Source organism: Nicotiana sylvestris, chromosome 1, assembly GCF_000393655.2.
Source record: "Nicotiana sylvestris chromosome 1, ASM39365v2, whole genome shotgun sequence".
In the NCBI taxonomy this organism is placed as follows: Eukaryota; Viridiplantae; Streptophyta; class Magnoliopsida; order Solanales; family Solanaceae; genus Nicotiana; species Nicotiana sylvestris.
Genome location: NC_091057.1, coordinates 43,705,133 through 43,720,836, shown reverse-complemented (window position 1 = coordinate 43,720,836; position 15,704 = coordinate 43,705,133). Strand labels below are relative to the sequence as shown.

The window sequence follows — 15,704 nt, the reverse complement described above, 5'->3', positions numbered from 1 at the left end:
CTGGCTAAAATCAGCCACGAAATCAGCTAGTACTTGAGACTTTATAGCGGTCCTGGGTTGATAAATAACTTCATATTCACTTAGTTCTATAGCCCATTTTGCTAATCTTCCTGAAAGTTCATGTTTATGCAAAATATTTCGAAGCGGAAAAGCAGTAACTACAACAATGGGATGACATTGAAAATAAGGTCTTAACTTTCTAGATGCCATGACCAAAGCTAATGCTAATTTTTCTAGCTGTGGGTATCGTGTCTCAGCTTCCAATAAGGACTTACTTACGTAATAAATAGGAGATTGTTTACCTTGGTCCTCGAGGACTAAAACAGCACTTACCGCGACTTCAGATACGGCCAGATAAATGAGAAGTTTTTCCCCTACCTTCGGTTTTGCCAACAACGGTGGTTTTGACAAATAAGTTTTCAAATTTCTAAGGGCTTGCTGACAATCTTCATTCCATTCAAAATGATCTTGCTTTTTAAGTGCAGAGAAAAACTTAAAACACCTTTCTGAGGATTTGGAAATAAATCTCCCCAAAGCTGCAATTCTTCCCGTTAATCGTTGTACTTCCTTTTTATTAGTAAGGATATCCGGGATTTCTTCTATTGCTTTGATCTGAGAAGGATTCACTTCAATACCACGGTTAGAAACAAGAAAACCCAAAAACTTACCTGATGCAACTCCAAATGCACATTTTTCTGGGTTGAGTTTCATATTAAATTTTCGCAAAATTTCAAAAGTAATAGATAGATGAGAAATATGATCATGAGATTGCTGGGTTTTGACGAGCATATCGTCTATATATACCTCCATTGTTTTCCCTAAATGTTCTTGGAACATTTTGGTGACCAACCTTTGATAGGTTGCCCCAGCATTTTTGAGACCAAAGGGCATTACTTTATAACAATAAGTCCCCCTGTCTGTGATGAAAGAAGTTTTTTCTTCATCACCAGGATCCATTTTGATTTGATTATATCCTGAGTATGCATCTAAAAAACTTAAAAGTTCATGACCTGCGGTCGCATCAATTAGTTGATCTATATGTGGTAAGGGAAAGGAATCTTTTGGACATGCTTTATTTAAATCAGTATAATCTACACTAACACGCCACTTACCATTTTTCTTGGGTACAACCACCGTATTAGCTAACCAAGTTGGATATTTTACCTCACGGATTGATCCGATTTTTAATAATTTTTGAACTTCATCCTGAATCACCTGATTCTTGAAAGCAAGTTGTTTCCGTTTCTTTTGCTTTATTGGTGTGAAAGAAGGGTCCTCGTTGAGTTTGTGAGTCATCACATTTGGTGGTATCCCTGTCATATCAGCGTGGGACCAAGCAAAGCAATCTAAGTTAGCTTTTAAAAATTCGATTATCATACCTCGCATGTTCGTGTTTAAATTAGCCCCGATATAAACCTTCCGTTCAGGCTGTTGATCAAATAACATCACTGCATCAAGCTCTTCAATCGTCGTTTTGATGCTTTCATTCTCTTCAGGTTCTTGAATTGTGTCAGGCCTTGAGTCCAAATCTGTTTTCTCTTGTTCAGTTGAAGTTTGATCTTTTTTACTTTCAACTGTTTCCTGTAATTGCTATTTTGCTTTATTTACGGCGCTCGTATTTGTTACAGCGTTGACATTTCTGGCCATCTGCTGATCCCCACGAATTTGACAAATTCCCCATGGTGATGGGAATTTGATAACCTGATGCAGGGTTGATGGGACAACATCCATATCGTGTATCCATGGCCTTCCCATGATCATATTGTAGGCCATTTCCATATCAACTACCTGAAATTTAGTTTCCTTCACAACACCCATAGCAAAAGTTGTTAGTATTACCTCACCTTTTGTTACTACACTTGAATTGTCGAAGCCTGACAAGGTGTGCGCCTTGGGTAACATTTTGTCTTCAGCTTGCATTTCCCGCAGTACCCTTAGTAATATAATATTTACAGAACTTCCTGGATCAATCAAAACTCGCTTTACATTAGTATCATATACAAGTAAAGATATTACCAGTGCATCATTATGTGGAGTTGTCACTCCTTCGTTATCTGCGTCATCGAACGAAATGCTTTCATTGTCAAGGACCTGCCGCACCCGTTTCCTGTGTGTAATCGTTACCTTAGAAACCTTGTTGGAAGCTGTGTAAGTTATGCCATGAATATCTTCTCCCCCGCTTATGACATTCACTGTCCTCTTGGGTGAAGGAGGTTGTGGTGGTTCTTGTCTGTTTTTCATATAAGCTTGTTTTCCTTTCTCACTAAATAACTCAGTGAGGTATCCTTGCTTCAATAAATGATCTACTTCACTTTGCAGGAATCTGCATTCTGAAGTTTTGTGCCCGTGATCGTTGTGAAATTCGCACCAACGATCCGGATTGCGTCTACTTGGATTTGACCGCATTTCTTTAGGTCACTGTACCTTATCTCCCATGCTTCTTAAAACAGCTACGAGCTCGGAGGTAGAGACGTTAAAATTATATCCACCGAATCATGCCTTTAAACTCCGGTCATCATCACGTGACTCCTGTCTATTCCGATCATTCCTGAACTTTGAAGAAGAGCCAGAATCCCGGTTCCTTGACTTTTGATCGTATTGCTGGTTATCTTGCTTCGACCGTGGGTCCTTTCCTGCGGGTCCCATATATGGATCGTACCTGTTTTTACCTGATCTTTTTTCGGAATCTGACCTTCGGGTACCGCCCCTTTCTTCATGATGGAGCTTAGGTACGGTATCTTCTTCGATTCGCAGCTTCGTGCTATACCTGTTGTAAACATCATTCCATGTAGTTGCAGGAAATTCTCTAAGACTTTCTTTGAGTCGTCTCGTGGCTTCAGAACTTTTGTCATTTAAATTACTTGCAAAAGCTATAGCAGCCCAATTTGTCTGGCACACGAGGTAGAGTCATTCTTTCACGTTGGAATCTATCAACGAAGTTTCTAAGCAACTCCGAATCCCCTTGTTTGATTTTGAAAATATCTTCCATCCTTTTCTCAACTTTTTGTGCTCCCGAATGTGCTTTAATAAAAGAATCTGCAAGCTCAGCAAAAGAATTAATAGAATTTTCAGATAAAAGAGAATACCAGGTTAATGCACCCTTGGTGAGTGTTTCTCCAAATTTCTTGACCAATACTGATTCAATTTCTTGTTTGGTCAAGTCGTTGCCTTTCACGCCGATTGTAAATGCAGTCACGTGGTCACGTGGGTCTGTATTACCATCATATTTCGGGATGTCATGCATTTTGAATTTTTTCGGAATTGGAAGGGGAGCAGCACTAGGCTTCCATGGCTGTTGTGAGTATTTGTCCATGTCTACTCCTTTTATTACAGGTGGAACTCCAGGGATTTGTTCTATTCGCTCATTTTGTTCCTTCAGCTGTTTCTGCAAGGTTAGTACTAAATTTTGCAAATATGAATTATTTAAATTACCTGGTCCCCCTTCTTGTGGTTCACTGGGGGTTGCTCCGTTTCCAGAATTATCAAGACCAGAACGGGGGTTCTCCAATGTATTATTATTAGGAGTCGGTGTAGGTGGCGCAGCAGGCAATCGACTAACAAGTGCCTGAAGAGCTTTGCCGACTTGTGCATCGATTAGCTTTTGCAAAGCTTCAGTTGTAACTCCTTCAAAATATTCAGATTGCTCTTGTTGATCAGCACGGGATTCAGTAACAGGAGTGCCTTCACGAGATTGACGTGGTGAATTTAAAGGAGAGGGAACCACGATATCTTGATTTTGATGTATTTGATTCTCATGGTTTCCCAATGTGTTGTTACTGTTGTTGTCGGCGTTATTGTTTGACATGGTGACGATAATAGATAAGATATAGCTTAAAAGGAAAGATTATCAGATTCCCGGTAACGGAACCAATTTGTTTAACCAAAAATCTGAGTCCTTGGTCAAAGCTAAAAGAGAAATTCGGGTTACTGATAATCAGGAGACAAAAAATAAAATACTTTTGAGAACAATGGTAGAAGGTAAATAGATAAGTATTTCAATGAATTCTCAATAGTATTCCGTGTCCTTACAAATGATGATACTTCTTCCTTTTATAGATCATTCTAGGTAAAGGAATAAAGCCTCAGCTTTAACGATATAATCATGAGCAATAAATGACATTAAATAAGCCGTTATACAATCATTCCTATTAAATACCAACTTTATAACGTATTAGACATTTAATAATGAATTTGGACTCCTTTCTGTCATCTGATCCTTGCTTTCAATGCCTTCTAATCCGTTGGCTGTAAATAATTTAAATTGATACGAGACTCGTATCTATACGTCGTCTCGTGCTTATTTAAATTCTTCTTCACGTGGCTGTTTTCACCGTGCCTCTTAGTCAATTGTTGTTCTTTGACCATTCAACTAATCCACGTGTCATGCCACATCATTTTTAATATAAATTCAGTTTTTTTCTAATACACCTTTGATATCAGGTTCAATTGAATCCATAACTTTTAACACGAAGCATAAATTATGTGTAAAAATTCATTAAAAATGTAACAAATGGTAAATATGGACTCATAATTTTAAAAATACAATAGGTTCAATGGAGAGAACCTTCAAAGCCGAACTCATATTGTTTAAATGTTGAATCCCCTCTGATTATGTAAAGCTACTTTGGCAACAATTATATATTACTTGTGGCAGGAAAGAAACAATATGATTTTTCAGAGTAAAATGAGGTCAGAGGCAATTATCAGAATGATAATCCAAGAGGACTACTACAGAGCTAGTTTGTTTTCAAAATTAGCGCATCTAGGTAAACTGAATTTTATCCTAAGTAATTTGCTACGTAGTATTTTAAGTTGTAGTTGAGGCTGGTGATCTTTAGTTTTGGTTCAATAAGGAGTCATTTGGTTTGAAGACAATTTATGCTGCAATTTGTTATATTATGATTAGTTACGTAAGGATTAATTATCTTGATATTATTTCTTATTGATTGTTTAATATGTTGTATTAATTTTAATATTGTCAATTTTACTGTTTTATTCCGGAATAACTTATCCTGAGATTACTATTCCACTCTTTGACAGGTATAAGTTATCCCAGCACTATTTTTAATCTTGGGATAACTTATCCCGGGATTAGTTGCTAAACAAGGGATAAGGTGGCAATTAATTTTTATTCCTAGAATTATTTTTGCGTATGCATCATATCAAACGACCCCTAAGGAACTGCGCTTTCATGTCCAATTGTAATGCTTATTTGTTTTGTTTGAGCTGTAAATATATCACAATTTGACAAGTAAAATTATTCAATTACTAAAAAATAATACATGAAAATATTATGTAGGGATTACCTGGTTTAAAATAATTTATGTGTAAGTTTTTTTTTACCTATATATTACTAACACCCATATTCTTATTACACATGGATAAAATAGTGCATAATTCTTGTATAACTTAATGAAAGTACTTTCTCAGGTTCATAATAAGTGACTTTTTAATATTTGGTACACCCCTTAAAAAAATACTAACTCCTAAAAAAATAAGTATTTTAACTAAATTACCCTTAAGTAAAATTTGCATAGTATTAATCTGATACATTGGGATATGTGAATAAGTGCAAATTTGAAAAATTAAAACTAATTCATTCTTGATTATTTAAAAAAGATATTTATTTTGAACCAAAATACAAAGGCCAAAAAGTCACTTATTATAAATCAGGGAGTATTTATTTACCACAACTAACTAACGATCTATGCATCAGGGATGCAAGAACTTTTCTTTTATATATGCAGCCAAACAATGCATTAATTAAACGAACATGTTTTCTTTTTTATACAACCAGTTAAACGTTGAATTAGTTAGATTAAAATTAATTTTGTTACGTCAAACAGAAAGATGGTTTAACTGTTCAAATCTTGGATTCGTCTTTGACCCTAATTGAATCAGAAAGAAGGAATAGTAATTACAACTAGGAACTTATTTACTAGGGCTTATTTATAGTCTAGTAACTCTTTGCAATAGTAGTGTTAACAGTTATGTTAATGCCACTACTGTGTATGGCGCTACTAGCGCCCCTAATCTACTTGTAATCACTACTTAGTATATACTTCCTCGGTTCACTTTTACTTGTTCACTATGGACTTTGCATATCCCTTAAGAAATAATAAATAAAGAGCATAATTTACCACGATACCCATATTAATTGATGAATATTTTAATGGATTTGAGAAAATAATTTGAAATGGGTAATTAATACTATGGGTATAACGGGGGGGGGGGATTGTCATCTCTTGATATGCGAAAAGTGACAAGTAAAAGTGAAAATCTATTTTTAGAATATTGGATAAGTCAAAGTAAACAGAGGGAGTAATAATAAATATTATCCCTGTTTTGCAGGGAAAAAAAAGTTTGTAGACCTAAAAGTATAAAATTAGGTCTATTAATTTGTGGAAAATAAAACATCGCACAACTCGCAACAATTGTATAACGCACAAAATAAAGTTCATCTCTTTTAAATGCAGCGCTGATAAATGAGACATTTATAATGTGTTAGTCTGTCCATGTTAAGCTTAGGATTGTGACTCAAAAGATATTAAAATCTTTTTAAACAAATCAATCAAAGATGAAGGGGTAAATCTTAGCTGAATATAATAAATTCTAGAAGAAGCAACAGGTAGAGAAATGATCGTCAATAAGTTTCTTTTCGTTCTCAAATAGTGATTTTCCCAGAGTTTTCTCCCCTTACATGGTTACTGCCCCCCCCCCCTTTATACTAGAGAGAAACTCTTCTAAATTGTAAGAAACAAAATACAAGGAATATTCGACGGAATATTCCTAATGTCCCCTAATGGGCTTACACTATTACAAGGGTCGTACAGTCTATTCTTTTGCCCTAATGTCGTCTCCCTCTGGACATCGACTCGAAGATATTCGGTCGTTTGTAGTACTTCGTCGCAAGTCGTGGTCGGTCAAATTTGGACTCATACAGTTAGTCCCTCCGCTTGTCGGGGTTGCAATCGAATGTGTCCTCGATGAGCGGACTTCATGCTTTCTTATGGAGAAATTTGATCCGTTGAAACGTTACGATGTGGCCAACTAAAAGATGGTCAATGTGTTAAGCAAAACACCGAGTGATACACTTTGCCGGGAAATGATGTCAGCTTCACGTGCGTCATCATTATGCAGGTTTTCAAGGCAGGGACTGACGGTTTGATGCTTCGATTCTTGCGCTGCTTTGTGACCTGCCGCCTCGATTCTGGCGCCACCCAACCCTATAAATAGGTGAAGGATTTGTTTTTCCAAAAAACTTTAGCCATTTCATTCTTGATAACTTCTTTCACCCTTCCTCATTTGCTCTCATATCCTTCTATTTCTTCTTACGTTCTTCGTTTGAAGCTTCTTCTTCCTTCTTCATTCTGTGTTAATATTCCTTTGAACGATATTATGCCGAGGTCTCGTCGTTCTCATGAAGAGGTTCCTGAAACCACCCCGTTGTCCACGGCACCCCCTTCTGGCGGTGAAGATACAATGGTAGAAGAGGGTGACATCCCTCCTACGGTGGAGGAATTACTACCGAAACACCCCTTATCCCGGAGTGACTTCCTCAATGATCCCCCTCCTACCCCAAACCCCGTATTTTCTGAGACGGAGTCAGTTCATATCGATGCCCTTCATATAAAGTATGACATTCCCACTCATATAGAGATGGTTCCAGTGGGGAGAGATTATGAGGACGTCCATAGACCTGGGTACTGCACTTTCTATGAGTACCCTTTTATGATCGGCTATACTCTTCCTCTCTTCCCCTTAGCAGAAGAATTCTGTAGATTCTACCAAGTTTGTCCAGCACAACTTTCGCCATACACTCTCAAGGTACTTCTGCTATTGACCAAGTATGCAGATTTGGCGGAGTGTAACGTTTCTGTCCACCACCTTTTGCACCTATTCATGACCAGCTTCCTTAAGGGTACCATGGTGCATTTGAGGTTTCGTGGCACGAAAGGGCTGGTGGTCGGGACGGATGACCGGGCAAGCCACAAATTTTGGCACAAGTACTTCTTTGTCAAAACCGAGCACGTCGTTTCTGATTCCGCCAGATTCCCAGAGCGATGGAACGAGGCTCGTAAGCGTTGCCACTCATTTTATTCCACTCTTATGTATTCACTGTAAAGTTTATTTGCTTGATGTTTGCAGCTATAGGCCATCCACCTCGCCCTATCGTGGATATCAGGGATTGGGTGGCCCATCTGTTGCCTCATGCAGCAGAAACTCGAGATTGGCCCGCCTTCATGAAGCGTTACGGCCCTAAAGTTCCGTCTGGTAACTGTCTTACTTACTACTTCGTTGGTCGCGCGACCTTATTTATCGGTACGACCCTTTGTAATGACAAGTCGAGGAGCTTCCAGGCGAAGGGTGTCAGTCCCTACCTTTCGTCAAGCCGCTGCTACTGCGGATACGCAGTTTGTTTTGAGTGAGTCTATTCGAGAGGGTTGTCCTCAACCTATTCAATTGGAAGGTCCGTATTGAGTCGTGGCCATGAGGGAAGAGGCCTCTTCGGTGCCGGCCTCACACCCTTTAGATGAATCTTCTAACGGGGACGAGCCGTTGTTGAGAAAGAGAAGGAGGTTGGAGCTTGGGAAGGGCGTGGTCACGGACGCTGCTAGAAGTAGGGCATCGCAGACAGCCCCTGTGCTCGTTTTTATGGCTAACGCCATTTTATCGGGGAGATCTCCCTAAGTGGAAGGAGTTTACCCAGGAGATGGCTCAGTGCACTCTGTTGAGGGTGGTATGTCATCCAACTTTGGAGGACGTCGTGTTAAGGGTGACGGCTCAGGTTCGGATATCGACCTAGATGATGTTAATGAGTTCTTGGGTCGCCATACCCACATGGAGGTTAGAATGGACGGATCTGACCACCATGTAGTCGTCCCAGGGGACTACAACTTGCTGCTGAACAGCGAGCAAGTTGCCTTTGCCCTAGCTCCTCTATGTGTCGCTCCTAAAAGTGAGATGCTTGGGGTGATGAGCGATATAAAGTTGTCTCAGAAGGTCGCCAGTATGGCCCTGCAGGACCTACCTTTTCTTCCCTTTTCGTCGTTGGATTTATGCGGTGATCGTCGTTCTGCATTTTGTTTCTAACTTCTCCCCTTCTCTTTTTTTTACCATACCCTCGTCATGGAGGTTGAGAGAGAGCACCGAGAGAGGAGGAGGACGGGTCTTTATGAGAAGATATCGTCCAAATATCAGCGGTATCGTGCTAAGCATCGATCAATGGCCGACATTTATCATGAGGACCCTGAGTTCTAGGTGTTTCACGAGGGGCTCAAACAGTGGGAGGACCAATTGGAGCGTAAGATTGAAGAGTTGAGAGAGTAGGATGAGGAGCTCATGAAAACTGTCGCTCGTAGCAGTGAACTCGAGGCTTCCCTCAAGGTAAAGGACGATGAGCTTGATGGCTGAAAATGTCAACTTGTAGGCAAGGGTGGCCGGTTTAACCGCTGAGCTGAATGCGAAGGCAGCAGAGGTAGAGAGGCTTAAGGGCGAGCTGAGCGTCGACACTGATAAGTTGGCGGCAGCTATCTCTGGAACTGCATCTTTGGAGAGTGTCCTCTGCGTTTGTAGGTCGGAGCTGGCTGAAGAGAAGAAAGCCTCTGGTCGTAAGGTTGCAGGGCTCGAAGGGCGTGTCAAAGAGCTAGAGGCGGAGCTGGCTGCACTAAATGGACGAATGGCCTCACTGAGGGCGGAGGATGCAAATCATCGTTCTCAGCCTTCTACGTTTTGTGCCTTAACTGATCTGGTCGTGCGCCGTCGTTTATACGAGTTGTGGGTCCACGCGGAGGCTCGACTTGATGTGTATAAGGCTTTTCACGCCGAGGGAAGGGCTACTGAGGCGGAGCTTCAGGATGTCACACCGAAGCTCGTGCAGCTCATGAGGCATGCGGGTACAACCCCCTTACACCTGACGAAGATGATATTAACTCTGATGATGCGAACCACCTTGCTTCAGATTCATGGTATGAATATGCTTACCCCACAGGGGATGATGTGTAGTCTTTGTTTGTGCCTGCTTTTGTTTAGGGGTTTTTGTGAGGGGCATGCTTGAGTTCGTTTGTAGGGGAAGTGTAAATAATATTTTGATGTAATGTAAAATTTACTTCGTCGATTTGTTTTTTCTTGCATTTATCGAACCCATGATATCGTTAATGTCCTTGGCTATTGGGATGTTGTTTTGAGATGTCGTCGAAGCAGGATCCCGTCATAGTTCGAACGAGGTCAAACTCGTATTTTTGTCGATGACATTGGCCATTGGGATGTTGCTTCGAACTATTGTCGAAGTAGGATCCCGTCGTAGTTCGAACGAGGTCAAACTCATTTTGTTGTCGATGGCCTTGGCCATTGGGAAGTTGGTTCGAACTGTCATCGAAGTAGGATCTCGTCGTAGTTCGAATGAGGTCGAACTCATTTTGTCGTCGATGGCCTTGGCCATTGGGATGTTGCTTCGAACTATCGTCGAAGTAGGATCCCGTCGTAGTTCGAACGAGGTCGAACTCATTTTTTCATCGAAGGCCTTGGCCATTGGGATGTTGCTTCGAACTATCGTCGAAGTAGGATCACGTCGTAGTTTGAACGAGGTCGAACTCATTTTGTCGTCGATGGCCTTGGCCATTGGGATGTTTCTTCGAACTATCGTCGAAGTAGGATCCCATCGTAGTTCGAATGAGGTCGAACTCATTTTGTCGTCAATGGCCTTGGCCATTTTTTGGAGATCTGATCATGTTCCCGTAGGAAGATGTCACATGTCGACTAATGGAGATTTAATTCTGCACATACAATGGAGATTTGATTCTGTACATACAATGGAGATTTGATTATCTATATGTAGTCCCTTCATTACTTCACTCCGGAGATCATATCGACAGTCCGAGGTAATGAATAGCTCGTCGATACTTGAGGGATCTCCCTTGCCGCCTCGTTAAAAACCATCCCGGAAAAACCCGATTGGGACAAAACCCAGGTGAGGGAAAAAGAGTACGACTTAGGTGACGCCTTCTTTTAGAAGTGGAAATACTTGAGATGGGCGACGTTCTAGTTGTTTTGGAGTATCTTTCCCTTTATTGTTTCTAACTGGAATGCTCCTTTGTTTGCTGCAGCTATGATTTTGTATGGTCCGTCCCAGTTTGTTCCCAATTTTCCCTTATTAAGGTCTTTTGATTCTTTGTTTTAGCCTTGAGGACGTAATCTCTGACTTTGAGCGGTCGCACCTTGGCTCTCTTTTTGTAGTATCTTTCTACTTGCTGCTTCTAGGCTACCATTCTTATGTGGGCCATGTCTCTCCTTTTTTCGGCTTCATCCAGATCTTGTAGCCTACTTTTGTCGTTGCTTGGTCCGCTCTCATTGGAGTATCTCAAACTGGGTTCCCCGACCTCGACGGGTATAACTGCGTCAGTCCCGTAGACCAGTGAATATGGCATTTCTCTTGTGCTAGTTTTCGGCGTAGTGCGGTATGCCTATAATACTTCCGGTAGCAGTTCAGGTCATAGCCCTTTAGCATCCTCAAGCTTCTTTTTCAATATATTCAGTATTATTTTATTGGAGGATTCGACTTGACCATTGGCAGTAGGGTGATATGGCGTAGAGAGTATTTGTTTGATGTGCCATTTTTCGAAAAACTTAGTCGTTCTCTTTCAGACGAACTGAGGTCCGTTGTCGCAACTGATTTCTTTGGGGATGCCAAAATGGCATATTATGTTTTTCCATATGAATGCGATGACCTCCTGCTCACGTATCTGAGTGTATGCACCTGCTTCCACCCATTTAGAAAAGTAATCAGTTAAAACCAAAAGGAAACGTACCTTACCTCGTCCTGCTGGGAGGGGGCCGACTATGTCCATTCCCCACTTTATGAATGGCCATGGTGAAGTGACGGAATGAAGAAGTTCCCCTGCTTGATGTATCATAGGGGCGTACTTTTGAAATTGTTCACATCTCTTGACATAGGCGACAACTTCGTTTTTCATGATGGGCCAGTAGTACCCGACGCGGATGAGGCATCAGATGAGGGCGCGGTTTCCCGTGTGGCGCTGCAGTGCCCTTCATGTACTTCTTCCAGTACGCACCTTGTTTGATGTAGCCCAAGACATTTGGCTAGGGGGCCGCTGAACGTTCTTTTGTAGAGATCACCATTTACTAGGCTGTATCAGGCTGCCTGCACCCGAAGTTTTTTGACTTCTTTTTTATTTTGCGGGAGCGTACGATCCTGTGAATAGGCTATGAAGCGGTTACACTAGTCCCAAGTTAATTTTATAGAATGTACCTCGACGTAGTCTATTGCGAAATGAAGGAGGGTGACCATGTTTTCCTTGTTGATATTCTTGGTGGCCGCAGCTAGTTTAGCGAGGCCATCTACTTCGATATTTTGCGCCCTGGGTATCTGGTCGAGGCAGCATTCGTCGAATTCTGGCAGTAGTTTCTGAATTTCCAACTGGTATCTTTATAGTCTTTGCTCTTTGATTTGGAAAGTCCCGGTGACTTGGTTCACAATGAGTTAAGAGTCACAATGGAGCATGAGTCGTTGAGCGCCATATTTGAGGGCTAACTTTAAACCTGCAATCACAGCTTCATACTCGGCCTCATTGTTAGTCATCTTGGGGCATCGTATGGACTAGCGAATTACTTCGCCTGTAGGGACCTAGAGGACGAGTCCCAATCCCCATCTTGAGGCATTAGAGGCACCGTCGGTGTAGAGGACCCAGAGGTCGGTATGTGTGGAAGTGCGAACTGCTTCCTGTTCTGCCTCGGGCAATATTTCTGTGCTGAAGTCAGCGACAAAGTCGGCGAACACCTGCGACTTAATGGCAGTTCGTGGTTGGTATGTTATGTCATGCTCGCTTAGTTCTATATCCCACTTGGCTAGTCTACCCGATAGTTCGGGTTTGTGTAGTATACCTCTTAGGGGGAAGGTTGTCACCACCTTTATGGGATGACATTGAAAGTACGGTCTAAGCTTCTGTGAAGCTACAACTAATGCTAGAGCTAGTTTTTCAAGGTTAGGGTACCTTGTTTCGGCATAGATTAAAGTTGTGCTGATATAGTAAATCGGAGATTGCGTACCTTTACTTTCGCGGACCAAGACTGCGCTTACCGCAACCTCAGAAACTGCTAGATACACAAGTAGACATTCACCTGGGTCCGCTTTGACGAGTAGTGGTGGTGAGGATAGGTACGTTTTCAGTTTTCTTAGGGCGTCGACGCATTCTTCGTTCCATTGCAGCCCGTGGTCTTTCTTAGCACATTGAAGAATTTGTGGCATCTATCCGAGGATCGTGAAATGAACCTTGATAGGGCGGCTATTCGTCATGTTAATTTCTCCACCTACTTTTTGCTGGTCAGTATCTCCGGTATTGCGTCGATGGCCCTTATTTGATCCGGGTTGACCTCGATCCCCTTTGAGACACTAGGAAACCAAGGAACTTTCCTGAAGTTATGCCGAAGGCGCACTTTTCGGGATTTAATTTCATCCCGTACTGCCTTAATATCTCGAAGGCTTCCTTCAAGTGACCAATGTGATCCTCTTTACTTGTCAACTTCACTAGCATGTCGTCGATGTAAACCTCCATTGTCTTACCGAGTTGTTTTTTGAATATTTTGGTGACTAACCTTTGATACGTGGTCCCTGCATTCTTAAGCCTGAATGGCATCACCTTATAGCAGTACGTTCCTCGATGGGTGATGAAAGTGGTCTTTTCTTGATCTTCTTCAGCCATTAGAATTTGGTTATAACCGGAGTAGGCGTCCAGGAAGTTCAGCAGTTCGTGCCATGCTATTGCATCGATAAGTTCGTCGATGTGAGGTAGCGGGAAAGAGTCCTTCGGGCATGCTTTGTTTAGATAGGTGAAGTCGACACACATTCGCCATCTCCCTTCTTCTTTTTGACCATGACCACATTGGCGACCCACTGGAGGTATTTCGATTCTCTGATGGAACCGTTGGCGAGTAAATTGTCAACCTCCTCGTTGACTGCTTCATTGATCGCGACATTGAACTTCCTCCTCATTTGTCGTACTGGCGGATAAAGTAAATCGACATTCAGCCTGTGCATGGCGATATCCCTTGGGATTCCCGACATATCTGAATGGGAAAAAGCAAACAAATCGGCATTGTTAGTCAAAAACTCTCGATACTTACCTGGCTCCGAGAGGTTGTGTCCAACATAAGCCTTTTTTGTACTATCGTTGTCATCCAGTTGGATGGGATCGAGATCTTCTATGTTTCCTTACAAGCTTCTACGACGTCAGGGTCTTTGATGGCCTCTACTTGTGCGTCGGGTTTGGTTCCCGACATGGCTGATTGCTATGCTTCTGCACTTGTCCCTTTTAGTTGTTTGGTGTGTGTGCAATCTTGGGCAATCTGGTAGCATTCTTGGGCGGTACGTGGCTCGCCTCGGATGCTGAATATCCCCCATGGGGTGGGAAATTTGATCACTTTATATAAGCTTAAAGGGACGGCTCGCATGGCGTGTATCCATGGTCGTCCTATGATGGCATTATAGGCCATTTCCTAGTTCATGACGTGGAATGTCATTTCCAGGATAACCCCTCCTGCCAGGACAGGTAGCACTATTTCTCCAGACGTCCGCTCTACTGCATTATTAAAACCCGTTGGTGTTATGCAACGTGGTATTATTTTATCCTCGATCCTCATTTGCATGAGAAATTGTGGGTGAATAATACACGCGTAGCTTCCGTCATCTACCATTATTCTTTTTACATCGGTATCCGTGATGCGTAAAGTTATAACCAAAGCATCAAAGTGAGGGAAAGACAAATCGTCAATATCTGACTTATCGAAGATGATACTATCTTCGAGGTCGTCGTACCATTCGTGGGCGACTGTTCGTTTGAGCTTATGTGTGGTGGTGAATTTCACAATGTTGATTACCGTTTCGTCACCGCCACTAATGATCATTCATATGGTACGAGCTGGTGATGGTGGCTTTGGAGGTCCTTGAGGTTGATCGCGCCCTCGAGCGAAGTTGGCTCGTCCTCTGTCACTCAGCAGTTCTTTCAAGTATCCCTGATTTAACATCCTTACTACTTCCCGCCGTAGACTTATGCAGTCCTCAGTCTTGTGTCCCCTTTCCTGGTGGAACTCACATAGGACGTTTGACTTCCTTATGCTTGGGTCCGACTTCATCTTTTGCGGCCACTGCACCTTCATGCCGAGCTTCTCCAGTGTGTACACTATTTCTGAGGGGGAAATACAAAAATTATGAGCAGATAGTAATGGAGGCATACCTTTTTCATTTCGGAAGGGTGCAATATGCTGAGGAACGACATCTGCATGTCGAGGAGGTGGAGGATTGGATGCCCGGATATAAGGTTGATTCCTTTCTCGATTGAAACGTGGTAATTGATCCCTTCGCCCATTGTTGCGTCGATCTCTCCTTGTTTCAGTATGGACCGACGTTAATCGCTGAAGCGGGCCATTCAGGTCATCCTCGAGGTCATCCTCGCCTGCCCTCACTTCGACGCAATAGGCGTTGTGGATTTCTTCCCACGTGGTGATAAGGGGTGGGTACTTCATGAGTCTACTAAGTAGTTTTTTGGTTGCCTTTGATCCGTTCCTGTTTAACCCATTTTAAAAGGCTGCTACTGCCATCCCTTCTGACACGTTCGGTAGGCTCATCCTTACTCTGTTGAATCGTGCTAGGAAATTCCGAAGTCCCTCGCCCGTCGTTTGCCTAATGGCAA

At 42.1% G+C, this 15,704-nt stretch overlaps 1 protein-coding gene across 1 annotated transcript; it reads left to right on the top strand.

Moving 5' to 3' along the window:
- The first annotated feature begins 9,342 nt into the window (after positions 1-9,342).
- LOC138869494 (uncharacterized) lies at positions 9,343-11,166 on the top strand. The gene is made up of 3 exons (XM_070147115.1): positions 9,343-9,387; positions 9,431-9,888; positions 11,106-11,166. The coding sequence occupies exons 1-3, from the start codon at positions 9,343-9,345 to the stop codon at positions 11,164-11,166; spliced, it is 564 nt and encodes a 187-aa protein (XP_070003216.1).
- Positions 11,167-15,704: the final 4,538 nt, after the last annotated feature.